Source organism: Cinclus cinclus, chromosome 2 (genome assembly GCF_963662255.1).
Source record: "Cinclus cinclus chromosome 2, bCinCin1.1, whole genome shotgun sequence".
In the NCBI taxonomy this organism is placed as follows: Eukaryota; Metazoa; Chordata; class Aves; order Passeriformes; family Cinclidae; genus Cinclus; species Cinclus cinclus.
The window spans coordinates 117,784,694-117,812,370 of record NC_085047.1 but is presented as its reverse complement, the minus strand read 5'-3'; the positions used below and the strand labels follow the sequence as shown (position 1 = coordinate 117,812,370).

General features: G+C 45.6%; 2 protein-coding genes and 1 long non-coding RNA gene across 17 annotated transcripts in view; 2 read left to right on the top strand and 1 right to left on the bottom strand.

The window, feature by feature from the left end:
• The window catches only part of LOC134041457 (attractin-like), a 125,014-nt gene extending 103,059 nt beyond the window's left edge, over positions 1-21,955 (top strand). The window contains exons 26-28 of one of the 6 annotated variants that reach the window (XM_062488286.1): positions 8,591-8,669; positions 10,914-10,998; positions 11,153-16,003. In XM_062488286.1, coding sequence (XP_062344270.1) covers positions 8,591-8,669; positions 10,914-10,955 — 121 coding nt within the window. In that variant the 3' untranslated portion in view covers positions 10,956-10,998; positions 11,153-16,003. Of the gene's footprint in view, positions 1-8,590; positions 8,914-10,913; positions 16,004-21,239 lie in introns of those variants that run through there. The other 5 variants (XM_062488289.1, XM_062488287.1, XM_062488288.1 and 2 more) reach the window with 5 other exon arrangements.
• On the bottom strand, positions 9,057-10,765 carry LOC134041461 (uncharacterized). Its single transcript, XR_009933005.1, has 2 exons — positions 10,664-10,765; positions 9,057-10,540 (listed from the first exon to the last, which is right to left on the bottom strand). It is a non-coding gene; the product is annotated as an uncharacterized LOC134041461 (long non-coding RNA).
• Positions 21,956-22,103: 148 nt separating the features above from the next.
• RPGRIP1L (RPGRIP1 like) overlaps positions 22,104-27,677 on the top strand; it is a 40,790-nt gene continuing 35,216 nt past the window's right edge. For 8 of the 10 annotated variants that reach the window (XR_009933002.1, XR_009933003.1, XM_062488294.1 and 5 more), the window contains exons 1-4: positions 22,404-22,608; positions 24,326-24,417; positions 25,186-25,330; positions 26,629-26,927. Coding sequence is in view for 7 of the 10 variants with exons in the window: in XM_062488294.1 (XP_062344278.1) it covers positions 24,333-24,417; positions 25,186-25,330; positions 26,629-26,927 (529 nt within the window). In the remaining 3 variants the exon portion in view is untranslated. Of the gene's footprint in view, positions 22,157-22,403; positions 22,609-24,325; positions 24,418-25,185; positions 25,331-26,628; positions 26,928-26,997; positions 27,087-27,677 lie in introns of those variants that run through there. The other 2 variants (XM_062488293.1, XM_062488297.1) reach the window with 2 other exon arrangements.

The following is a 27,677-nucleotide window of genomic DNA, read 5'->3' as shown; positions in this document are numbered from 1 at the left end:
TCATGTGGAGCTTTTAGAGAGTAGAATCTGCTTTAGTACAGTCCCTGGGAAACAGGAGTTTGAACCACCACCTTCCTGCCACTGCAGCGGAGTAGGTGGTTACTCCTGGCTCAGACTTAAGCTTTTGTTTTGGTGAATTAATAAATCAACATCTTCCCTAAAAATTTTTGTGGCAGGGTAATTGCTTATTAGGAAAATGAAGAGGGAAAGCAGTTGGTTCCTTACTTCTTTTCTAATTGTGTAAGATTAGTGCTTTACAGACCCCAACTACATCTGCATATGTGGCTTTAAATTCTTCAGTATGGGGGATTGCTCCAGATTCATTATTTGAAGACATTCCCAGAGAAGCTGCAGCTGCTCCTGGATCCCTGGCAGTGCCCAAGGCCAGGTTGGACATTGGGGCTGGAGCAGCCTGGGACAGTGGGAGGTGTCCCTGCCATGGCAGGGGTGGCACTGGATGATCTTCAAGGATCCTTTCAGCCCAAATCCTTCCATGATTCCTATCCCAGGTGAAAGCAGAAGATAAGTGCATTAGGTATCTCAGTGAGCACATCCAGCTGAACATACATGTCCAAAAGCTGCAAGTTTCCTTTTCTCCATCACTATTATCACATGGATCTTCTTAAGAAGTAATGTTGCAATATTATTTAACATCCTAACATGCCAGAGGAATAATAACATGTGGATTTGAGAGAAGACAGTTAACTGGTGTTTTCCAGTTAAGCATTTATAATGTGTTAGAAATTCTTTTGATTCTTTCACTACTCCTAAGCTTCTCTCCCAAGTGTTTTATTTTAATCATTATAGCTCCCTAATTAACCAGTGGATTAGTACAGTGTGATTCATCTCACTGGGTGCAGGGGAAAGTATTGAAACATTTGCATTTTTAATGCTCTAGGGCGCATTTCATAATTATTGTTGGATCCCAGGCAGACCATAAATAAGTAATATCTGAGAGCTCCCTGTGCTGTTAATAAGCAACAGTTGGCTGAAAATTTGCTCCCTAAAATACAGGCAAGGAAAATACTTTGTGAAAACCTAAAACCAGTTGGTAACACTAACACCAAACTCAAAAACTGGGATATGTATCCATTTCTTAGGTGTAATGGAGACCTAAAGAGATGTTGTTCTGGAAAACAGATGTTTAGAGTGGCTTTCTGTTTGCACATTTAAGGGTGTTGGTTCATTCTGCAGGAAATGCAGGAGTTGCCCAGAGCAGCTGTGGCTGCCTCTGGATCCCTGGCAGTGCCCAAGGCCAGGATGGATGGGGCTGGGAGCACCTGGGACAGTGGAAGGTGTCCCTACCCAGGGCAGGGGGGGCTGGAACAAGTTGATTTTTAAGACCACTTCCAACCCAAACCATTCTGTGATTCTATGATTTTGGGAAATCTGAGCTGGAGATGATGTGGCACATTTCTATGTTCTGGAAGCCATTTCCCCCACTTGATTGTAAGCCCATCCTAACTGTGTTTTCTGCTGTGCAGCTGGAGGCATCATCTGTGTCTTGAGCTGTGTGGAGCACCTGAGAGGGAAAGGGGGGATTTTCAGTTTCATTGCTGACATTTGAGATGAATTAGGTGAGTCCTGTCCTTGCAGCAGGCTGCTGGACTGCCAGACTGCAGCACTGCTGAGTCTGTCATACCCCAGGCTCTGGCTGGGCTGCCTGTGGGATGCACAGGGGTAGGGAAAAGCAGGAACCTGGTGATGCATTCCAACAACAGCAGGCAGTGTGGAGCAGGACATAGGACTGGCTTCCATTTCATTTAGGGGCTGGCCACTGTGACCAGAGGGCTGTGCCTCACATTTAGAGGAGCTGTTGGACTCTTGAAGTTCAGCACCTAGCCAGGCAGGGGGCTGTGTATTACCCTTAATTTGTACCATGTGAATGTTTTATTTTAAGCTAAGAAAATGTCATTGGATAAAGGTTGGGTAGAATGGTGAAGTTCTGAGGTTGTTAATATTGCATTATAATCAGAGCTGGAGGAGAAATGTTATTCCAGCTATTGCTAACCTTTGCAAAGCTAATGAATTGAAAGTAAACTAGGTTTTCTCTTTCCTCCTCTCTGCTTTTCGTAACACAGCTCTTTAATTTACAGTTTGTGCAGTTGTCTTTCAGCACACAGTTTGAGCTATTTTGACAATTTCTAGTGAACGTTTCTTACTGGTAGCTGTGCTTCCTTATCTTCCAAAAAGTCTGTTGGCAAGCACACCTATCACAGATATTAATCACATCCTGCGGAGGGACTCCAGTTTCTGGTCTAGCCTAGTGGGAGGTGTTGCTGCCCATGGCAGGGTGGTTGAAGCTGGATATAAGGTCCCTTCTAGCCCAAAGCAGTATGTGATTCCATGATCTATCACTGACCTGTCCCACTGATGCCTTACAAGGATTGTTAGAGAAATGGGTGTTATTTCACAAATGGAACAAAAGATGCCATTTTAGTGTTTTGTGGTGGCACATGAAACCTCATGTGCCCCTATTATGGTCTGAATATCGAATGGCAGTGGTGTAATTTTAGTTTGATACAAGTAATTGGACGTGTACCTCAGAAAAACTTGAGTGGGAGCACTGTTTGCTCAGTAGAAGACTCAGGCAGATGGTTTTATGTGTTGTATATTGTTTTTCTGACTGTAAATATTTTCCCACTATTTTCATTAACTGGGAATGGCCTCCTGCAATAATTCAAATCTGGAGTTGTGCTGCAGATATTTTATTTCCTTTTGTTTCTTAGTAAATAATTTTTTACTGCAGCACAAATGGCATTAAATTGCATTTGCTAGATAGGTGCCTGGAATACAGTCTGAGTCCCATTTTTTTTTATACAAAAGAGGAAGAGCTTGGAAATAATCTTTGCATTATTTCTAACAAAATGAAGAAGATGAACAGTTCAGCATCCATAACTTCCTTCTTTCCATGTTCTCAGCACTCTTTGCTTCATCCTCCATAATCATAGAATAGAATCATAAAATCATCTTGGTTGGAAAAGCTCTCTGAGGTCAGCGAGTACAAGGGCTCCCCCAGCACTGCCAGGGCCAGCACTGTCCCATGTCCCCAAGTGCCACATCCACAAAGTTTTGAAATCCTTCCAGAACTGGGGACTCCACCACTGCCCTTTCCAGGAAGGAATTTCCCAATTTCCACCCTGACCTCCCCTGGAACAACTTGAGGCTGTTCCTTCTCCTCCTGTCCCTGTTCCTGGGAGCAAATCCCCCTGGCTGTCCCCTCCTGTCAGGGAGTTGTGCAGAGGCACAGGATCCCCCCTGAGCCTCCTTTTCTCCAGGCTGAGCCCCTTCCCAGCTCCCTCAGGAATTCTTCAGCCCCTTCCCAGCTCCCTCAGGAATTCTCCTGCCCTTTTCCCAACTCCTTCAACTGCTCCTCATCAGACTTGTTGTCCTGGGTTTGGCTGGCATAGAGTTAATTTCTTCTCAGGAACTGTTCTGGTGCTGAGTTTTGGGTTCAGAATGAGAATAATGTTGATAATATGCTGATGCTTTGGATTTTGCTGAGTTGTTTTTCTCAGAAGTTTGTTGCTTTTTTTTTTTTCTCTTGGTCTGTCAGTGAGGAGTTGCTCAAACTGGGAGTGGTCATAGCTGGGACAGGTGACCCCAAGTAGCCAAATGGATATTCCACACCTCAGAGCATCGTGCCCAGTGTACAAACTGGGGGAGGTACCTGGAAGGGTCTGATCTGGGAAGAGGGGCTGGTGCTGGTCAGCAGGTGATGAGCAGTTATGTTGTGCATCACTTGTTTGGTTTGGGTTTATAGTTTCTCTTTTTAATATCATCATTATTATTAGCTATATTATTGTATTTTATTTTGTTTTCAATTATTAAACTGTTCTTCTCAGCCTACAAATTCTATTTCTGATTCTCCTCCCCACTCTACCAGGGTGGGGGAGAAGAGAAGGGGGTTGAGTGGCTTTGCAGTGCTTAATTTCCACCTAGGTTTAACCCATGCCCCTGTACTCCACACCCTTCCGTGTCTCCATTGCCCTCCTCTGGCACAGCTAAGGTGAACTGTGGCTTGTTGAGCCTTGTGCCATCTTCAGCAGAAAGATGAGGTCAGGAATTTGCCTTGATGGGCTGCAGGCAGCTGTTTGGCAAAGCCCAACCAACCACGTGTGTGTTATGTACTTGTTCCAATTATTTCAAGGTTTAATGGATCCAGTATTTTAAAATGTGTCCTGTAACTCTCTGGCATATTAAAATTTACTTGTAAATAGCACTTAAATAGCTTCTAATTCATCAAAATAATTTGAGCTGTGTTTCTAGTAATCATGACAGGGCTTTCTGAAATTACAAAGTGACCTGTACATGTTAAAGCACATTAGCAGTAAGGCTGCTGTACATTTTGATGTTTAAAGCTGCCATTTTTACAAGCAATTCTGATGTGGATAAACATTTTATGAGGGTTTAATAATTGGGCCCTAATACACCAGATGGATTTTCTTCTCCCCTCCTGAGAATGCATTATAAAAGTAAAGTGCTGATGGAGTTTTCCAGACATTTAAAAATGAAAGTATTTGAAGTGAGAGTGGAGAGAATATTCTCTCTGTGGTGAAAAGGAGATTAAAGTCCAGAATAAAACCAGACAGTGTGTTTAAGTTCAGATTTTTGTGTCAGTGTGGGGATACCCTGAGGTTTTCTGAAGGCTGATCAACTGAGGTTTCATGCATGTGTTGAGGCCAACTGAGGAGAGATTATTTATAACCACGTTGCTCATTTATTGTACTTAAATAATCTAATGAATAATTAAGAATTAATTAAAAAAGCCATTTGCCAAATAGAATATTTTCCATTAAATTTAAATGTATTTTCTCCCTGCATTGCTATATTTATACTGTGTAAGCACAAATTTTTATAGCAGTATGAGTCCATGGAAGCTCTGCTTGGTAGAGCCTAACTGAAATGGTTCAAATTTCCCTGGGATGAAAAACTCTCAAGGGTGTTTGGTGGCTCTTGATTTTATTTGTTTTGTTTTGTTTTGTTTTTCCTTCCAGTCTGGTTTCTCACCTGAGTTTGTTGGTTTCCTTTTTTTTTTTTTCTGTTGGAAAAGTTTAACTGGTCTCAAACTGGACATGTCACAGGCTATAGGAAAATGGAAACCCAACAGCTGATAGAATCACAGAATAATTTGGGTTGGAAGGGAATTTAAAGATCACTTTGTTTCAATTCCCTGCCATGGCAGGGACACCTGGCACCATCCCAGGCTGCTCCAGCCCCAATGCCCAACCTGGCCTTGGGCACTGCCAGGGATCCAGGGGCAGCCACAGCTGCTCTGGGCATCCTGTGCCAGAGCTGCCCACCCTGCCAGGGAACAATTCCTAATTCCCAATATCCCATCCAGCCCTGCCCTCTGGCAGTGGGAAGCCATTCCCTGTATCCTGTCCCTCCATCCCTTGTCCCCAGTCCCTCTCCAGCTCTCCTGGAGCCCCTTCAGGCCTTGCAAGGGGCTCTGAGCTCTCCCTGGAGCCATTTGAGATGGGGCAAGCTGCAGAGAGAAGACTTGGGTGAAGAGTGGATTTCTGGGATGAAGGATGCTCTTGGTAGGCTGCTGCTTTTGGAGAAAAGAGAGGGCAAAGCAAATCCTGACATAAAATGGAATTTTGAAAGTCGTTTGTAAGCAGGTGGATGTTCATGGCTGGCAGAGATGTGTGTGGAGCTGCTGAGGAGAGAGGGGGCAGAGCACAGCTTCCACCAGGACTCTGCCAGCTGGCAGCTGTCACTCAGATCATTCCCAGCACATCTCTCTCTGCACACAGCTGTTTCTTTCTGCTGCTTCCAGATCTACAAAGTTGCTTTCTCAGAGAAAATTGGAAAAAAACCCTCCTTTAAAGTTACTGATGCTCACATCAGGACTTTTAACTTATTTCAGGGTGGTTTAGGCTGAGTAACTGCAACAATAGATCTTGACTTTGCTCTGCCCCTGGGGCTCTTCCAGCAGGTGATGGACTGCAGCAGGCTGTGCCTTTTATTTCTCCCTCAGTGCTTCCAAGGGATGTTAGTTCAAGGGGGAAATTATATTTCCTTAGTGATTTTATAGCTTTTGTGGGTATTTGCTGCCTCCTTGTGACAATACAAAGATGTATGGTGCTGTTCCTTTGAAATAAAAGGGTACTGTGGTGAGGGTTTCAGGAGAAGTTTTTATTAGTCTTTAATTGTTAATTCCTCTCTGTGTTTCCTCAAGAAAGTCTTGGCTGTGCTACCAGAAATGGGAAGGAAAGAGAAACCAATACTCCAGAATATGCAGGCTTGTGCAGTGTTGCATTTTGGAAAGGGAAATTAGTAACAAAGGTGATCCTCTTAGTGCTCCACTCTAGCTTTCTTTTCTGAGGGAGTAAATAATGCATAGGGAGACATATGTACAGTGCCACTGAAAATGTGGCTCCTGGGGACATGGTTTAGTGGTGGCCTTGGCAGTGCTGAGTTAATGGTTGGGCTCGATGATGTTAGGGGTTTTTTCCAACATAAATGATTCTTTGATTCTATGAAATCAACCCAAAAGAAGAGGTCCAACAGTTTTCAAATTGCTGAGGTCACTTTTTTCCTGAAAAGGGCCATCCTTACAGCAACTAAGCATATTCTCGTGTGTATCTTCAATTTGCTCCATGTATTTCTGGAGCGGTCTCATGGGTACCTGTAACTGGAACGTGTTGTTGTGTAAAGGGGAGACCTGGTTGACTTTGCTGGCTGTGGGTGGCACAATGCAAGTTCATCTGCATCCCTGACCTCCTAATAAACTCCTGGAGAAACTCCTCTGTCATGGGTAATTTAACACAGGTGCTTGGGAGCAATGGCATTTTTGCCATTGCTGGCATTTTTCCTCTGCCCTTTGGACTTCCATCTTGTTTCCCCAAATGAAGGTGGACTGAGGAGGTAAACATGGATAAGCTGTGGCAGCAGTGTACATTGCACATAAACTACATCTGAAATCATAAAATTATGGAATGGTTTGAGTTGGAAGGGACCTTAAAGCCCATCCAGTGCCATGGGCAGGGACCCCTGCCACTGTCGCAGCCTGCTCCAGCCCCAATGTCCAGCCTGGCTTTGGTCACTGCCAGGGATCCAGGGGCAGCCACAGCTGCTCTGGGCACCCTGTGCCAGGGCCATGAAAGTCAAACAAGTGCAAGACTTTTAATATTATATGGTGTATAATAATAAAGCATATTTCTGTACATATCTAAGCCTGAAAAATGTAATCCCATCACTGACTGGCTGCCTTTGGGTGTCTGTGCCCCATCCATGGAGTTTTATATCACGTAGTCTATAGATGGTGATATGGCAACAAGAAGAGTCTCCTTAGCTTTTGCATTCCTCAGGGAATGGCTCCTGCTGTCTAGCCTGTTGTTTAATTATAGGCGTTTCCAAGTCATAGTATCACAGAATCATCTAGTTTGGAAAAGCCCTCTGAGATCAGTGAGTTCAACCATCCTCCAGCACTGCCCTTGTCCCCAAGTGCCACATTCCCAGGGCTTTGAAGGCCCCCAGGGATGGGCGCTCCACCCCTGCCCTGGGCAGTTCCAAGTCCTGACCACCCATTCCCTGAAGGAATTTCCCCAGTTTCCACCCTGAAGCTCCCCTGGCCCAGCCTGAGGCCATTCCATCTCCTCCTGTTCCTGGGAGCAGATCCCAAATCCCCCTGGCTTTCCCCTCCTCTTAGGAGCAGCGTGAGCACATCTCTGCAGTCCTTTGCAAATTCTCTCTTCAAGAGAGAGCCCTGGTGGAGCATCCAGAGCCTAGTGGTTACTGTGAGTGCTTCACTTGAACAAATAAGTCATCTGTTCTGATTAATCTTCCTTTCAATGGAAACTTTCCTTTAACCCATCTTTCAGTATATGCTGGAACATGAGAAGAGGTCAGAGAGGTTTTCTGTAACCCATCAGCGCAGTCCTGGAGGAAAGAGGCTTCCACTGGGGTTCAGATTTTAATCTTAACTTGTGTGCCTTGAAGTTGTTCAATAGGTATTCAGTGTGATAAAGATCATGACTGTCAGTACAGTTGGTGGTTGTTGTTGTTGTTGCTATTATTATTATTGCTACTACTGCTACTGACTTTTGTTATATCTTCTTCCTTGCATTTTCCCTAGAAATGGTTATATCCATTCATCCTTTTTTCCACCCTCTGTTGACTGAAGAAAACCAATATAGATTTGGAGAAATCAAGAAATGCCTCTAGTTTTGCAACTGCCTGCCTGCTCTACTGTATCTTATTTTTGTAATTTGGAAAGGGAATAATAATCAATTTTCTCTCCTTCTTTCAAGGCTTTTCTTTTTGGGGGTTATCCTCTCATTTAAAATATCACCAGAGATGGGCAATAGTGGCTTTTTGAATCTGATTAAATCTTTCAGCCTTACTGTCACTTAAGGAAGTGTGAGATAGGGAAGTTTGGAACAACAGTTCCCTGAAAATAACTGTGTCATTCCTCAGTGGGTATCAGAACCACTGAACTGTGCTGGATTATCTTTCTTCAGCGTATCTCCAATTATTATATGAACTTTTCATTTAATTTTGCATTTCCTAGAGTTTTTCAGCTGGCAGTATGTTATGAACAAGGGCAATAAAATACTTTTTTTCCATTTTTTTCCCTTTCCAGTTGTTTCCTGTCATTGCTCCTGGTGGCAGCTGTGGTTTGGAAGATTAAACAAAGTTGTTGGGCATCACGACGGAGAGAGGTAAGAGGGATAAAGTGTTGTTCCTTAAATGATTTCTTAATAGTTGCTCTCTCTAGATCCGTATTTATTCACATATGCATCGCATTAACCTTAAATTGAAGGCTAAGCTAATTCAGTTAATGCTGCTGCTCAGGCCTTTAGCGTATTTTTGATTACAGTTTCACTGACAAATTGTGTTATTTTACTATCCTGATGCTGCAGTTTCTGTGAAGCACCAAAATAATACAAGTGACTAGCCTGAATTCCCAGATCTTCCATTTCTAGACAGCTTAAGAAAAAAACCCACATAAATTAGGAGATTCTTTATATCTGTTTCAAAATAGGAAACAGAAAATAGAAACATTACCTTTTGTGTAATATGAAAAAAAAAAAAAGAAAGAAGTCAAATTCCCATTTTCAAATTGATTTTTATTCAGATATTTTGGGTGGTTGTATTTTTTGCCCCGGAACATTAGGAGCATAAGAAAAAGGTGGGGAAGGCACACAGAATGTGGAAATCTGTATTTCACTAGTTAAAAATGTGACTTTTAGAGCCAAAAGTTTTTCTCTCTTCCCCTACCCATGGTCCAAACAAGCTTCGCAACTTCTTGTGTTTGCATCACGTAAATAACTTTGTGCTTTACGCCCCCAAAATCTGGTTCCTCCTTGTTTATCCCTGATTTATTTTTGCTCACTAGCTTCTTTTCTTGCTTCTCAATGGAACCTGATTTCCTGTTCCACCCAAAGCACTCAGGGTGACCAAGGTGAGGTGGCCAATTGTTGTGGCACAAAGAGTGTGTCCTTAGTCCTCATTTCTCAGCACAAGTGCCCACATACATGAGCTGTGTTTGTGGAGGAGTCCTGGGTGCCATAAGCAACTGACCACACATTCATCAAGTTTTCTTTATATATATATATGTTTGTTAATTTATATTCATAATCAATACCTATTTTTGGATATTGAATTTAATGTATATTGGCATCAATTACAACATGGGTACAATATTATTTTTACTAAGAAATCTTTATATTACTAACATTTGTATTTTATGTGTGTATATATATGTATACACACACACACACATTTATATATTCTATATCTTCACATTTTTATATCCTTTATGGAAAAGCCCGGCCTCTAACAAAACAGAAAATTAAAACCCCTTTATTTTAAAACTATATTTCAATTCATTTTTCTATTTGTATTTGGCATACTTACGTGGAATTCATATATCCATATAGTCTACACATTATAAACCAGACACAGAGGACACGAGGCAGAAAGGGAGAGTGGCAGCAGAGAGGACACGGGAAGAAAATGAAGATCGGGGTGCAGGATGAAATAAAAAAAAACAAAAAAACAAACAAACAAAAAAAAAAAAAAAAAAAAAAAAAAAAAAAAAAAAAAAAAAACAAAACCAGAAAACAAAAACACGGCCAGCGGGACAGAGGCTCACCAAGAGAGGGTACAGTCAGGGAGCAGCACTGGGCAGCAGTCAGACTGGGCAGGGCTCCTTTTGGGCAAATATATTTACACGTAGGAGCCATTCCCTCCCTGGCATCTCATTTGTATTTAACCCCCACCCCGACCCCCCCAGAAAAACCTGAATTCCTATCACAAGGAATGTGCAGTCCTGGCTTCTCCCCGTCCAGGATTTGGACAGGGGACCTGGGCACAGCACACACACCTGTGAGTCAGGTGAATAAATCCCGGTTTACATTTCAAGGCTTCTCCTTCTGGCACCGCATGTTTGCAGATCTGGACGGGCACGTTCAACTCTCCTCATGGCCACATTCAAAAACAATTCACCAGATTTGGCAGAGAATTCCCAAGAAAACTCACGTGCCATCAGTGAGCAGAAAATCCTTTGGGGTTTAGTTCCATCTCTCACCTGTTCCCAGTGGAGGGAAGATGGGCTTTAGTCACACATCACAGCCGCAGTGATGGAGCGGGGCTTTTTTTCTTTTAATTAAATGAAGGGGTAACACATTCAAACCAGGTCTGATGGAAATACCTTTAACAATTTGCCTGGCACGCCAACATAAACATAAGGAATCATCAACCCCCAAAGAAAGCAGAGGCAGAAGTATCCAGCTCCAGGCCAGCAGGCACCTGTAACTTTGAACACCACAACACCACGCTCCCTGGAAACAAACTGGGGCTTCAGTAACCTCCCCCTCACTGCAGTTCACTCTCGGCTCTGCTCCCCACCAAGAGTCACACGAGTGAACGACATGGAGTTATTCCCTTTTGACCTTTCTTAGGCACCTGTTAACGCACAGACTGGTACGGCACGCAAGGTCTGATGGCAAAACAATCCTGCTTTTACACAGAACAGTCACTAGGACTGTAAGTCGCTGAACACTTTTTCCTTTGACGCTGATGTGAAGAGAGTTTCTCTCTCTCTCTCTCTCTCTCTCTCATCCGAGTCCTGCTGAATAAAAAGTACACTTAGGAAGAATGCAGGTGGGGAGAGATGAAAGATTAAACATTTTTTTCCAAGTACCTCTGCATCAACTAAGACCAGTTACAGACATCACACCTGCATGCTGCAGACAAACGACTGATTTTCCAAGGTGTACTTTGAAACCTACTGTATCCTGCTTTGGAATCTCTACCAAAACTCAGAGTAGCTGTTCTGGATCCGGGAATTTTGAGGTAACTGTAAAAAAAAAAAAAAAAAAAAAGCAGACACAAGAGAAATGAAACTGTTTTCCCTCTGGGAATGACATTTCTTTTATACTTTTTGTTCCACTTCAGTCCTTGAAAGGCAGCTTCTGGGCGAATATCATGCAGAGGCCCAGTGTAGGAATCGGACTGACTGACATGCCAAGCCAGACCAGTGTTTTGGGTGAGGAGTTGGCCCATGGCCCCAGACCTTGGAGGGCATTTGTTTAAGTTTAGAATAGCTCCTAAGAAGGTTGTCACAGGTTTTAAAAATTCTTTATGGCAAAGCTTTAAGGTAAAGCTTTATAACCCTCATTTCCCATTGGTTGCCTCTATTCCCAGTTATGTCATCCCTTGTCTCCTCCCAGCTCTGGAAAGTTCTTGTATCCTTGTACCCCCCCCCACTGGTTTATGTTCACTGCACTGTTCCACCCATCCTACCTTATCGGCCCCTGCCCTGTATTACTCCTCCCTTACACCACTTTTCCCTTTACCCACTGGATTCTCACCCTGGACCCACCTCCCATCATCCCTTATAAATACCCTGGATTTTCCCTCAGCCTTGTCTTCGACCCTGAACTCTTCCAGTGTATGCCCTCGCTGCAGGGGACTGTCAGGCCTGAATGGCTGGGAGTTCGTCCTCTTCTCCCTGGGCAAGCAGAAATTGGCATTCATTACACCACAGAAATGCTTTCTGAAACCTTTCCCCTCCCCTGCCCTTGGCTGCTACATCTTCTCTCTCTGCCTCGGAACTGACAGCTGTATCCCTGAGGTCATTTCCCCTGCCTGACTTCTGCGCAGCTCCAAGCTGGGACAAACTGGGATAACTTAGGGGGGACAGAGGTGAGACTTTTATTTAGCAGGATTTTTCTCCGACTTCTAATTACAGCCAAAACATTCTCCAATCCCCCACTGAGAAGAGCACAAACTCACAGCCATTCCGGGCTGAGGGAAATGTGACACAGTATCAATAAATAAGTGACCTTTCCTGGGAGCAGCCATCACCCCAGTCCTCCAGCCTCTGCGAGCTGCTGCAGTCAATGGACCCAACTTCCAAGGCTTAACCTACATTTCTGTCAGCTCTCGTTCGAAAGCTCCCGGACAGTAAATCACACGACAGAATTTTAAAATGGCACCAAGAATAACAGAGCCCAGGCCAAACCCAACCACCCCCATCGCTGCTCCACCCCGCTCTTGGCAGAAACAGTCGTATCCTTTAGAAATCCTCTCCTTCCCCTGCTACTCAGTCCTTCGCTGCCCATCCCCACAGAGGATTTACTCCACCTTTGGCTCCCCACAGCACCTCTCTCCCCAGCACAAATCCCACTTGGCACAGACACAGACGGAGCAGACCTAAGGCAACGGATCCAGCAGCAGCTGCGATTCCGAGCTCCCCGTTCCCCGCACAGCTCATCCATCCAAGCACTCCTGGCAATCTCACCTCAGCCCGGACTCTCTGTTCCTCAGAGGCAAACACGGCCTGATGGGGCACGGCTCTGGCACCCCATTTCCTCCGGCTGCTGCTGACCTGGAAAGCCACAGGGAAACGCAGTCCCCCCGGAACCTCACATCCCTGGATACCAGCAGAGCCGCAGTTTCACCCAGATCCCAGATTCCATAGACACTTCATCCCAGCGGGGAGGAAAAGGGGAACCCTGCGCGGTCAGGACCGGGAGCCCCCCAGTGCAGAGCCCTGGTGCTGAAGGCACCTTGGCTCTGGCTCCTCAAACACCACAGCTTTTGGCAAAGATGGGAGGAGTGGAACCGTTTCTCCGGTCCTGGAAGAGAAGAAGAGGAAAAGAAAATGAAGTCCCCCTGCAGAAGTCAAAGGATCCCAGCTTTCACACTTCTGCTGCGGACGGACTGCTCGCTGTGGGGCTGCATCCGAGACAGGCGACGGCTGCAGTACCGCGCTGTGCCCACAAGGCGGCAGCACTGCCGCCGAGCTCAGCCCGGGGCTGCGGCGCTTTGGGGACGGACAGACAGACAGACAGACAGACGGACAGACAAGGGATGGGGGGAGGGAATGAAACAACGAGATCCATCCCTTCAGGAAATCCCCCTGAATGAATGCACCAAAATAAACCCCAGCCAAAACTAAAGAAAGCCTTCCTCTAACGAAATGAAAACAAACAAAAATTTTTCATGTATTCTACGGCCACCCCTCCCTGGGAATGTCCTGGCACCCGTGGGTCCCTCTGGGGGAGGGCACCCAGCACGGCCCCCCCCCCATTCCCCACTCCCCTGCTCCTGCCCCGCAGCGTGGCTCCCTCTGCCGGGGACCTCGGGCTGCCCCGAAACACATCGGAGCCCCCCGAGTCTCCACCCCGTCCCCCCCTCAGCCTTCTTTCCTCACCCCCAAAATGAAGGCACAGAACCGCTCCAGCTGCCCTGGATGGCAGCACGGCCCATGATGGGAACCCTTCCCACGGGTCCATGCCCCCAAAAAGGGACCCTGCTGGCACAAGGAAAGGGGGGGGGGGGCAGCCCCCAGGAGGGCTAAAGTTCCTCCCCAGCCCCGCAGACACAGAGGACACGAGGCAGAAAGAGAGAGTGGCAGCAGAGAGGACACGGGAAAGAAAATGAAGATCAGGGTGCAGGATGAAATGGAGGAAAAAAAAAATAAAAACCAAAACCACAAGAAAGGGATGCTAGATGGGCAGCACGAGAGAGGGATTAAAAAAGAACAGGGGCAGCGAACGGGACACAAGGATCCCGGGGGAAACAATGGCACGGGGAGCACCACAGAGCCACAGGGAACAGAACGGGAACACGAGTGAGGCACGAAGAAGGACAGACAAAAAGACGGAGTCCCAAACACACAGCAAGGACGCAGGGACACAGAGACAAAAAGGGAAACCAGGACCGGGAGACAGGAATCGACCACGCCACGTGCTCGGGAGGGTAAAGACGGGCAAGGAGCGGCACGGGGACAGAAAAGGCACGGCCAGCAGGACAGAGGCTCACCAAGAGAGCGTGCAGTCAGGGAGCAGCACTGGGCAGCAGTCAGACTGGGCATGGCTCCTCTAGGACAAAAACATTTACAGTTAGAAGCCATTCCCTCCCTGGCATCTCATTTGTATTTAACCTCCCCAGAAGTGAATTCATATCACGAGCAATGTGCAGTCCTGGCTTCTCCCCGCCCAGGATTTGGACAGGGGACCTGGGCACAGCACCCACTTGTGAGTCAGTGGAACACATCCCAGGTGACACTTCAAGGGATCTCCTTCTGGCACTGCATGTTTGCAGATCTGGGCTGGCACATTCGACTCCCCTCATGGCCACATTCAAGAACAAGTGACCACATTTGGCAGAGAATTCCCAAGAAAACTCACGTGCCATCAGTGAGCAGAAAATCCTTTGGGGTTTAGTTCCATCTCTCACCTGTTCCCAGTGGAGGGAAGATGGGCTTTTGTCACACATCACAGCAGCAGTGATGGAGCAGGCCTTTTTTATTCTAAAATTTAATGAGAGGTAATAAAAATAAACCAGGTCTGATAGAAATGCCTTTTAAAGCCATTAAAGCTTTTTAAAGCCAAGGAGACCATCACCATGCCCGAGTTCAGTCTCCTATTCCTACTGGTTTTGGTATCAGCAAATCCATCAGGCTCTTTTCAGAACTAGTGCTTCATATCAACTAAACCTCTGGCTCCTCTTTATTTGCACTTACAGCCCCTTGCAGGAATCTCTGCAGCCCTTTTCCCCCCCATCCTGCATTGGAGAGAGGAGGGATATTAGTGACACATGTATGCTCAAACAATCCTTCTGGCTCTTCAAAAAGTTCCAAACGCCTGTAATAAAATTGATATCAAGTAATATTGGGTCTCAGGCTGTTCAAGAAAAGGGAAAGTGGAGCTTTGATGTCCCACTGAGAGCTGTTGAATAAAATCTTCCCCGTGAGCTTGCACACAGCAATAACATTTTTTGGACCAAACCAAAGTAAGAATTTTTTGACAAAACAACTTAGGTCTGTGTGAGCACACTTTTTCCTTTCGTGCTGATGGGAACAGAGCTCCTTTCTCTCACCTGAGTGCTGCTGAATAAAACGTACACCTAGGAAGAATGCAGGTGGGGAGGGATGAAAGAGTCAACTTGTTCCAGAGTACATCTAGCAGCACATAGGACAGAAGCGCACGCGACTGAAACATTGTATCCAGAACCACAGGAACAGCGGGCTCGGAATTCTCAGCAGCTGCTCCCTCTGGCTACTTCAAGGACTTTCCCAGGCAGGGAATCCAGCCGGGGCTCCCGGCTGGAAGAGGCACCTTTGCAACAAAATGCCATGGCAACTTGCTCCAAACCAGCGCTGCAGCTGCTGCCGCATGCAGAGGACATCGGGCTGCTGCCAGCTGAAAGGGGGAGCTGGAATTGTGCCTGGGAATTCTCCCGTGCCCGCTCTCCCACGCCGCCCCGTCCTTCCGCCCCTCTCACCTTTCCGGCAGAGAGAGCAGCTGCCTCCTCCTGCGGGCTGCTCCCGGCTGCGGGTAGGGCGATGGCTCCGGGAGCTGGGCGACCGCTCTTCCTTCGTCGATGCTTTCCCCGGGCGGGAGCGGACCGGGCAGCGCGGAGAGGTGGCGCGGCGGGAGGGGAGTCGCTCTCCGCGACGGCGGCCGTGGAAGGACCCCAGCAGAGAGAGGGGCGGAGCCGCCGCTGCCTGTCGGCGCCCGCCGGGCTCCCGCGCGTCCGCGGCGCCGCTGAGCCCACAGACCGTGTGGGCACGATGGGAAACGCCGCGCAAAATCGCGCCGGGGGGTGGGGGATCGGCGTCGGCGTCGTGAGCAGGCAAGGCAGTCGACACCCCGTGAGGGGTCCTCTTTTTCCCCGCCCCTTTTTTGCCGCCCTATGTAGAAGGTCGGGCGAGTGACGGTTGAGTCGCCATCTTGAGAAGGTCGAGACGCAATTTCCGCCCTTCCCTGCCGCCATCTTTGGTACTGGCAGAAGCCATTTCCGGTGCCTACGCCATCTTTGTTTAGGGAGGTGAAAATGAAGGCCCCCTACATTGGCGATTATTGAACTCGCCTGCCTGAATCCGGCCCCGAAACCGATCCCGCGTTCTCGGCGCGACTGCCCGTCGCCTTTTACGCGGCGCGGACGGGCGCGGACTGGTCAGCGGTGCTGGAAATGGCTCGTGGGACAGGCGGCGGGAAATGGCGCCGAGAGCGCGCGATCGGCGTCGGGGGTCGGATTCATGAAGGCGACTTCAACAGACACCCTTATCTGGGGCTTTACCGTTACCACAACAACGGTGGCAACGCCACCGGAAGTGGCTTCTGCCAGGACCAAAGATGGCGCCAGGAAGGGCGGAAATTGCAGTGTGCCACTCCCAAGATGGCGACCCGGCCATCACTCACCCGACCTTCTACAAAGGGCGGCAAAAAAAAAGGGCGGGAAAAAAGGACCCCCCCATCCCCCCCCCCCCAGGGTGTCTACTGTATTGCCTGCCCGCGACGCCGACACCAATCGCTCCCGGCGCGATTTTGCGCGGCGTTTCCCATCGTGCTCGCACGGGCTGTGGGCTCAGTGGCGGCGCGGGCGTGCGGCAGCCCGGTGGGTGCCGACAGGCGGCGCCGAGGACGCCTCTCTGCCGGGGCCCTATTGCGTCCGCCGTCCCGAGCGTCGCATCGGTCCCAGTGGAACGGCATCGTCACCTTGGGCCATCCGCCATCTTGAGAAGGTCACACGCCCCCACCGCCCTCCCGCAGCAGCGCCGAGGAGGAGCCCGTCGCCGGTTCGGGGCACGGCTGCAGTACCGCGCTGTGTCCACAAGGCGGCAGCACTGCCCGGGCTCCGGCTCCGGGCACGGCTGCAGTACCGATCTCTTCCCACAAGGCGGCAGCACTGCGGCCGAGCTCAGCCCGGGGCTGCGGCTCTTTGGGGACACGGGGGACAGACAAGGGATGGGGGCGGGGGGGGGGATGAAATTACGAGATCCATCCCTTCAGGAAATCCCCCTAAATGAATGCTCCAAAATAAACCCCATCCCAAACTAAAGAAAGCCTTCCTCTTAGGAAATGAAAACAAACAAATCCCTTTCAATAGAAATATATATATATTTCTTAAAATTTATTCCATATTCATATTAATAATCTATACATATTTTTATGTATACAACTTAATTTATATTGTAATACATTACAAAATATATTCAATTGTTTACTTTGTATTTTTTATATATATATATATATATATATCTTTATTCTACTATTTCTTTTCCTCGATAAATTCCCACTGTCAAAACCCAGCCTGAAGCTGAGCTCCCCATCTCCTCAATCTCTAAGGAATTTGGCTTGGATTTCCCAGTCCAGCAGAGCAGAAACGGTGTTGTCCTTCTTGTATATCCTAAGTGCAGTAGTTACCTAAAAAATAACTGAAAGAAATTAAAGGAATGATGAGAAATTCAGAGCTGCCTGCTTCAATCAAGGGATGCTCTTATCAAACCCCATATTAATGATTTGCTGTAATTAACCAACTCAAAGTAAATAACACCACATTGACACAGTACAATTCTTTTTAATTGAATTATACATTGCAGGATGTAAAAACCTTTCTAAACCCAGGAACTCTTAAAAGAGATATACAGGGCACAGCTGCAGAGTGAGTCTTGGGTTTCAAGGAGAAAAAACCCCAAATTTTTCAGTCTTTAGCATCTTGCACTGTGCAACCTCTGACAGCAAACACAGCTTCAGCCCCAGGGAGACACAGACAGTCAGAGATTTTACAGATCCTGCTCTCACCTCAGCCTTTCAGCAGGTAGAATCCGCAGGGAGAGGAAAGAAAATGGATCAGAACAGACAGCCTACTTACAGAAAATCATCATAATTCATAAAGCTTTAAATAGAGCTGTAAGAACTTCCCCAAAGGCTAATTTCCCTGTGCACTGAGCCCCCCTGCTCCATCCTTTACCCCTTTTATAGCCACAGTCCCACCCAGGACACAAAAGGAGTCTCCCAGGTGCCTCCTGATACCCAAATCATTCCAGGTGGGCCGGGAAGTTTTTCTCTTCAAGTTCTGAAATTCACGTGCTCGCCTGGAGAAAAGCAACCATTTCTCACTTAAGTACGCTTCGATTTCCCTGGACACAGGAGCTGTGTTGGGGACACAGAACAGAGATGTCAGAAATGCACCCACACAAGTGTCAGAAGGAACTCACCTGCTGAGTCTCTTCAGGGAGCCAGCTCTGAACCAGTCTGATGCCCTCCATGTGCATGTTCACATCTAGAGGTGATGATTGTTGCCAGAAAATCTAGTCCTTCCTATCAAATGTAGAGTTAAACCATATATTTCATAGCTGAACAAAGACAAGAACCCACTTAAGACACCACCTCCGGCTTGATAAACATTGGGTTATTCAACCTCCCACCTAAAGCATGAGCCAATCTTCAACTAAAGGGCTGACCATGGCTCTCTCCTGCTATCCAGAATGAGGTCTATTGCTGTTGAGCAGCATTCAAAAACTTGTTAGAGCAGAAACTGCCTCACAAATTACACGGGAGTAATGTGAGCTCCTGCGGCAGGTACGCCAAAGACAAAATGTTTTAGTTACCTGAACAGAAAAAGATGAGAGACCCATCACTGCAGGCTGAACTGGAGCAGTACTTCAAAACGGGGCACTGAGGGTGGAGGGTAGAAGCTTTGAAGGTTTTCTAAGAGTAACAGTGCCTACCAATGTGGCAGAATGGAGAAATTAATTCCAAATTCTTGGAGAAAACTGTAACACTCACAGTTTTAAAGTTAAATACAGTAAAGTTAAATAGTGTTGGGAAAAACAAACAAAAAAGCCCCAACAAAACAAAACAAAAACAACAACAACAACAACAACAAAATAAAAACCACCAAAAAAAAAAAAAACCCACCCAAAAACACCCACCAAACCCAAAATAAAACCCAAACCACTTTTTGGAAATATTCTTGCTTTATGCCACAATTGATTGCTTTTAATGAAAAACACTAGGCAGAACACTCCTACTATATGAGAAACACTGACAATTAGCCAAATGCACAGAAAACCCAACACAACTGAAATAGTAGCATTAACACAAAAAACCCATTCGGAATGAACTGCTCAAATATATGCCAAGCCTTCCTGAAAGGAGCGTCGCCATCAGCCTGGTTTGGTTTCCTCCCCTTGAAATTGTAAAACAACTGACCTTCCACACTTCATGGAAAAGCATTTATCTAATGCTACAAAGAAAGCCTTTTCTTACACCATATTTTAGCCCTGAACTTGCAAAAAACCCCCACCAAAATAACAGTTCACCACATATAGCTATTGAGTCATTCCTGTCTTTGAGCAAAAGCAAAGATAAAGCTGTGGAGACAAGAAAAAGTGACTTCATGCTGCTCCTCTGGAAATTACAGAATCACAAGCAGGTTTTTTATTAGCTTAGGAAGATGCACACCCAGTTCAGTAGACAGCGAATGTCAGGGAGGACAGGAGATAAATGCTTTTCTTTCAGAGACAAAAGTTTAAATAAATATTGACATTAAACCACGAGTCTACAGATGGACTGATCCGAAGTCCTTATTAGGAAAAAAGCCCTGGGGTGTCCTCTCGAGGCACGTAAGAAGAGCTCCTCCTTGGCGGGGACACAGCCTGGGTCAGCACTGCTCCCCCACAGCTCAGGCCACCCGTGGCCTGCAGCCCTTGCACATCTTCACAACGTCCCCACAGACCCCAGAGGATTCCAGGGCCAAGTTTCACCCCGGCCACTCTCCTGCAGTTCAACGTGCATTTCCCGTCAGCCCAGCCTGTGCACAGCAGCCACACCTTGCTCAGTAGTGCTCAGTCTTGCCTCCAGAGCTCTGAGTATCGGATCAACCTGCAAAATAACCAGGGAAAGGTACTTGGTTACACACAGAATTTGACAACACAAAGAGCACGCGTGGACGTCCTGAGCTGGCAGGGTCCCACAGGGGCCATCCAGTCCAACCCCTGGCCCTGCACAGACACCCCGACAATCCCACCCTGGGCAGCCCCGGCAGCGCTGTCCAAACGCTCCTGGAGCTCTGCGGGGCCTTGCCCATTCCCTGGGGAGCCTGGGCAGGGCCCAGCACACTCTGGGGGAAGAACCTTTCCCTGGTATCCAACATAAGCCCCTCCAGACACAGCTCCAGCCGTCCCCTGGGTGCTGTCCCTGTCTCCCCCAGGGAGCAGAGTCTGGAGCTGCCTGTCGGGAGGAGCTGCAGCCCCGGGGAGCTCTGACCTCAGCCTCCCCTGGGCTCAACAGGCCAAGTGCCCTCAGCCATTCCTGCTGTGGCCCCTCCAGAGCCCAGTCCTTCCCATGCGGATACATTCAGGAATGTTTTTCAGCCCAGCTGTGCTCAGGAGCGCCCAGGAACAGTGCGCTGCTCTGAGAGAAGGGTTGGTGACCCAGCTGGCACTTAGCCACCCTGTCCCTAGGGTACCGCACACCCATCTCAGTTTAAAACATGCTGAAGAGTAATGCAAGTGTCCGACAAGAAGCGAGGATTCCATTTTTAGGGCTGTTCTTACATCTCTACCATACATTAATACTCGCTGCCACTAGATGTTTTTAGTCCCAAGGCAGTCCTTGAACTGCGGGACTCCGCCGTGGTTGGCAGAGGCATCAATTGTTCAATTCTCTTCCTGAGGGCACTGAAGTAGTGAAGCAAAGCAGTGGGTCGGAGTTCTGAGCTGGCTTAAAAGGCACCACTGACACATGGCTAACAGGACAAAGTCCTCTGAGTATTTCTGGTCTTACAAACATTACTGGGATTACATAGATCCACTTCCAGTAGATGGAAGCAAATTGAAGGTTAATAAACGTAAGTATTGTGGAGTGGGTAGGTGCTAATCTAGCACAGGGAAAACATTGCACAGCTTGTCTCACTGACCTGGTTTTGTACATTTGCATCAAATAAGATGAATGATAGACATCACATTTACATATTGCATATTACAGACAAATAATTGATTCTCCAAGGTGTGTTTTGAAACATACTGTACCCTGCTTCGGAATCTGTACCAAAACTGAAAGTAGTTGATCTGCATCTGGGACTGTAAAACAGAATGACATGCATCAGAAATCAAACTGAAATGGTAAGAAGATGTATTTTCTTTGAAAGCACACAATTACTTAGCTCTACTAATGCTAATATTTTCCTTCTGTTCTATATATATATATCCTGTTACCACCTTTAAGCAAATTCTGTTTCTCTCAGCTGAGAGAAAACAACCTAAAGGAAACACAAATATCCAAAATTTCCACACTTAATAATTTTAGGATGTCTCCGGGACAAGGTTGATCGCTGAGGGAAAAAAAAAAAAACTCTAGAAAGAATTGTGTCATCACCAGACTAATAAAAGGTTTTTAACCTTTTCCTCCCAACACCTGCCCCTAGAGTGAAACACTTTAAATGTTGACTAGTAAATGAATAGCAATACCAAACCCAGTACACCCTGTACAGGCGTATCTGATTGCAATCTTCGAACGCTTTCTCTAATAGTTTTATAGAATGAGCCTTCCTTTTCATTAATATCACTAAAATGACCTTCAAGAGTCAATTACTGCTTTTCCATGCTGCTGTTTTGTAACCAAACCCAGCAGAGGTACAACGGCCACCAAGAGCAGCAATCAAGAAAACGCTCACATATTAAACATTTTGAAGAGGACCTCCACCTCCCGCTGCCGCTGCCCCGCTCTGCTCCGGGCGCACGGCGCCGCCGAGCCCGGGGCTGCGTCCCGAGCGCGGGCGGTGGCTCCGGGGCTCGGCCCGAACTCCAACTCCCGGCAGGCGGCGGGGCCCGCGGCCCCGGCAGCGGGCGGAGCGGTTCGTGCCGGGGCGGCTGCGGCGGAGCGCCGGGGACGGCCCCGGGCCGGTGAGTGCGAGGGGCTGCCGCTCCTCCGGGAGCGGCGCGGGGGATGCGGCACCGCCGCCTGCAGCGGGCTGTGCCCAGCCGGGGAGCCGGCCTGCGGCGGAGCTCCTGCGGAGATCGTGGCGGAGCCCCGAGGCTGCTGGCGCGGGGCTCGGTACCCGTGGGCGCGGCGGCGCCTCCCCGCTTCACTCCGAGCGGCCCGAGAGGCCTTCTCGGCTGCAGCGCCTGCTCTGTACGTAAACAGCGGGAGTCGGCCGCTGGCTTCCAAGCGGGAGGTGTGTTTGCCTGCCCGAGTATGGAAAATAGCGAGAAAAGCTTCATTTTGGCCATGTACGACGCTCGTGGGATTCTAAATCCACACTGAAACAATTAAATGTTGTACTTTTTAAGATTTCCCTAGACACCCCTTCCCTAGAAGTGCTTCCTGCCCCCACTGGCTGAGTACTTTTGAAAGTGTAAGTAATCCATCTTTAGTTTTGCTACTTTGGAGTGATGCTGGGAAAACAGCTTCCTTCTGTGAGTTATATACAAATTTGGACCGAAAGCATAAGGTTTGATTCTCTAGTTTTAAGTATTTATCTCGTTACAGGCTGGTCTCGCATAACACAGCAAAGTCATATGCAGTGTTTTGTAATTTGTCACATGGTGATAGAAACATTAATTAGCGCAGTATATAATTTAAAGTTTCTTGAACTTCAGTAACTATAAAATTCTTGCTTATACCTAACCGGAAGTTCTTATATATAGTAAATTCTAGAGATATGGAAAAATTTCCCCTCTTTGTATGTGAAGTTCTTTTCTCTTATTTTTCATTATCAAAAGTGCTGAAGTGACTGTATGGTAACTTTCTTGGAGATAAAATCTGATTTAAATTTTTGAGGTTCAGCATAGCATCTGGATCTGTCCAGGTATCAGTTGTTATTTTATTCTAAATTTTAGCGATTAAAAAACAAAAGATTGAAAGCAAGACTAACTTGTTGGAAACTGAACATCCTTGAATCCTTTCTGTTCCTTTATGACAAAGCCATATGGGGACTACTTTGTGAGAGAGGGCTTTGGTGGTAGAAGAAAGGCATCACTTAGGCAGTAGTTTTGATTATAAAATGAAAGAGATACTTCATGAAATGTTTGTGGGCTGTACTATGTCACTCCTGTCTTCTGATGCAAGTCTTTTTAACATCACTGTTAATATGCCAATGGTTTCCTAGATATTTTTGGATTCACTATGGAAGTGAATCAATTTATATCACCTGAAGGGCCTAACAACACAGGGGGAAAAGGCCATCCTAAGGACTTCATGCGCCTCCTTTTCACGTTGTTCCAGCATTCCTTAGTTCTCTGGCCAACATTTAATTTTCTGCAATGAAAGACAAGAAAGAAACAGCAGTATCTTCATATATTATACTGATTATTACTTTAATTAATACTTTCCTAATCTCACTTTGTCATGCAACTGAACTTTCTGTTGTCTCAAAAAATGAATGTGTTTGGATTTATGAGTATCATACATAGGAGTGTGTCTATTTTAAAAAGTAATTTCTCTTGGGATAGTGATTGAAAGACTTAAGAGATTGGCAGGCAACACTGAAATGACTCCATAACCCTCAGCACCTTGTTTCAGAGTCCCATTCAGAATGTGGAAGATGGCATTGCTCATCTAGCAGTTGATGCCTTAAGCTTTGACCTGACTTAAAATGAAAAACAACAAAAAAAAAAACCCACCCCACCAAAAAAACAAACAAAAAACCCACAAAAACCTGCACCAGAAACACAACAAACAAACAAACAAACCAGAAGAAACCCCCTCAGGTCCTCCTCCCACATCCATTTGGAAATATGGCCTTGGCCCAAAGATTGCTGAAGACAGTAGAACCTAGAACTTTAACAGCTCATGCATTCTACAGGCATTACATACAGTTGGAGCTACTGCATAACCCAATCAAGCATATTTTGTGCATGCATTAAAATTGTCATGATATTAAACTTGAAGGATTTGATTGTCCTCTGAGGAATTCAGTCGGGATAGGAGCATTTACAGGAACATGCAAGTGTTTGGCATTTCAGTGAATCTGTCATTACTTTTGCCATGATTTTATATGATGTTTTGTAGTTCATTCTAGTCTCACAATTTAAATTGCAGATGGAGAAGCATTTGAATTTTGTTATTCCTAGGTAAGCCATGCCTGTTTCAGCTGATGAAACTGTGGGGAGCCTGGCTATGAGAGATACAGTCCTAACTCCAGCAGGAATTGAAGGGTTACAAGGTTTGTACCAGATGCTGCTTATTGCAATTACAAATTTCCATCAGTGGCTTCCCTAGCTGTTTTCTAAAAACGTTCCACAAAATGAAGTTCAAAACCATAGTTACATTTTGAAAGGTAAGGTGACTCATTCTGTGTTCAGTTAGATTGTTAAAACAGAAAAGTTGCTCTGCGATGCTGAAAACGGGAAAACTCATCGAGCTATAATGTTAATCCTTCCAGAAGGAAAGAGAATGCTTTTTTTCTGAATTGAGGACAACGCCAGACCCGTTTGGCAAAATGAGAACCAAAAGTACTATGCAATTCTTACATGTTACTCAGCTGCTATTAGAATGGAACTGCTGGGCCTAGTCTTTTATTAGAGTTGGTTTTCACAACTGTGAGTTAATTCTTTCAAGCTTCAAGAGAGTATGTTCACTTTGAAACAGATTAGAAAGCATCTCAATGGTAATGCTCATCCTCTTTTTAATTAGTATGTTTGACCATTCCTGCTTGCTTGCTAAATTACCTTTGCATTGCATGGTAGGTAAACAGTTTGCTGAATCATTTGAGCTACATTTTTTTTTAGTCTCCATGAGAAAGGAGAAAAGGAAGTGATTAACCTGCCAGTAAGTGTGAGGAAATTAATCAATAGACTGAAACAAGTGTAAAATATCATATTACTTGAAAATTTTCATTAGTTTTTTTTCAAAATTTCAAAGTGAAATAGACTTTGAATTATTTGTTGTTGAGTGTATTGAAGGTAATTTAAAATCTCCTTGGTTTGGGTAGAGTCATCATCTACACAGAATATAAAAGCTCAAGAAGTCATATCACGAATCAGTCGAGAGGAGCTGGAAGACAGATTTCTTCATCTGCGTGATGACCACATCCTACTCAAACAACATGCAAATAAGCAAGAGGAGAAAATTAAAAGGTACAGGGTTCAATATTTTTATTTTAACTCACAGTACCTTATGGTCCCTTTAAAGCATCATCGACAAATTAAAAATCATGCTGATTTCTCTCAGAGCGCTATTTAACACAGTAGCAAAGATCACTCACTGGATGTGGTTTTCCTATTGATTTCTATTTGTCTCTGAGTATGTGAGGTGGTTTTTGCATTAACCCCTATTAGATCTCCATGTAGAGAGGTACACTGCTGTCTGCTACATCAGAGGTGATACCTTGGGTTCCCAGCTGTGCTGCAGAGTGTTCTGGTAATTGGAGAGCAGACTGTAGAAGCCTAATGGTTCATCTGACATTTCATTCTAGAATCCAAATGTTTTATACAGAGAGATTCTGCCCCCTTTTTTGGTCCCGGTCTGTCTTTCAAGAAGTTGAATAACATCTAGCTTTTTATTGGTGAATTAGCACTAAAATGTCTTTATAATCATCATTCCTTTATTCAGTGTAATAGATAACTTCAGTGAAGAAGTCCCAAATAGCATCGAGAGCACACTACCCAGTTTGCCTACAAATACACAAGCAACTTTAGGGTGATTATTAAACCTAGTATGCTAACATCTTTGTACTAATCTTTGCCAGGACTTAGTGTGGCAGCAAACCAGTCTGGACTGTGAAGAATTGTTTGTAGTATTACATATTGCAGGAGGGCTGAACGCTGTGACTCTGTGTTCACATTGTGCTAATAGTTAACAAAGTCTTTCTGCATCTAAGTCAGTTTCTGGTGAAGAGCTAATGAATTTGTCAAAGGGTAGTTGAAAGTATTGCATATTTAATACTTTAAAGTCCAAAACATTATTTTCTTTTGACTCAGTATTCAGTGAGCCACGGTCCAGTTAACCAGTCTTTTGTGTCAGTCTGTTGTCAAGTACAAGATTGTAGATCAAATTGTTTCACTATTTCAAATGGCAGTTCCTGTGTTTCTGTGCACAGGAAATACCAGTCATCATCCACTTATACCAGGTGGGCATACTCATAGTCCACTTAGGTGAAATTACGCACAATGTAAATATCCCCCTCCTTTACTAACCTTAAGTGGTAAGCCTTAGGAAACTGTTATTTGTCAGTGCTACAAAGCAGATTGCTGCTCAGTGGTTTCAGTTATCTTCTAGGAATTCGTCACAGGCAACAATAGTTACATCAAAACTTGGAAGTCTGCGATCAAGGTTCTATGCTGAAATCTTCACAGTGGTTAAGTTTCTTTCAACAGAATACTTTTTATGCTGACTTTTCACATTATGTTTCATATTTTTTTGTTGTTTTTCCCAGAATGACCACCAAATTAATACGGCTTGTTAATGATAAAAGAAGATGTGACCAGGCTGGCTGTGGACCCAAGCGGCTGGGTCATGCTCTGGAGCTGGAAGACATGATTGAGCATTCGCGAGAAAGAGTTCGTGAGCTTGAGAGACAAAATGAGAGCCTCCGCAACAAACTCATTTCAACTAAACAGCAGCTGCAGATTCAAGGCCATAGACCTTGTCTGTACAGCTCCGTTCAATCTCGTGTGAACACTGGTCTCAATAAAGAGACCGAGGCTGCTGCCATGCCAGAGCACACCAAGAAGGGTACAGTTCACATTTATTAAAAAACAGCGAATTCTGATTGCTCTTGAAACCATGAGTCTGAATTTCAAAACATTTTTGGTGCAGACCAGAAAATATGCAAAGAAATTATCAAAAAAATAAAATGCCTGGAAAAATAAGGATAGTTCAGCCATCTCTAAGGTATTAAGAGACAAGAAAACTCTACAAATAATAACTATAGCTTCCTGTATCTGATTTTTGTTTGGCTGATTTTAAAATACCGTGGAAAGCTCATCCAAAAGTCCTAATTGGGTATGAATGTTCTGTAAATACTTGCTTTCTTTATTGAGTGCAACCATCTAAGAAAATCCTTGATTTGGACAAAAGTAAACAAAATCAAATATATTTTCTAGGCATAAATATACACACACACATATGCATACACGCAGACACACACGCATATATATGTATCACAACTACTGGTACCTTAAAATACACATAAAGATTGAAATTCAAAATAGTTCAAGTTGAAGCAGCAAAGTAATTGTTTTTTTCAGGCATTTTGGGAAACTGCTGGTATCTTTGTACCTTGAACCTAAATGATGCTGTCCTGGAGACTGAGGGATGGCTGCGTTACTGCTGTCTTTCAAATGAAATGTGTTTGGTCCCACCTCAAAACCTGCTTAATTCCTTCTTGCTAAGAGTAGGAGAAAAATGTGGAGGAACCATTGCATTTGCTCCTAAAGTAACAATTCTTCGTTAATTAATTTCTCACTTCTCTTCTTCACCATG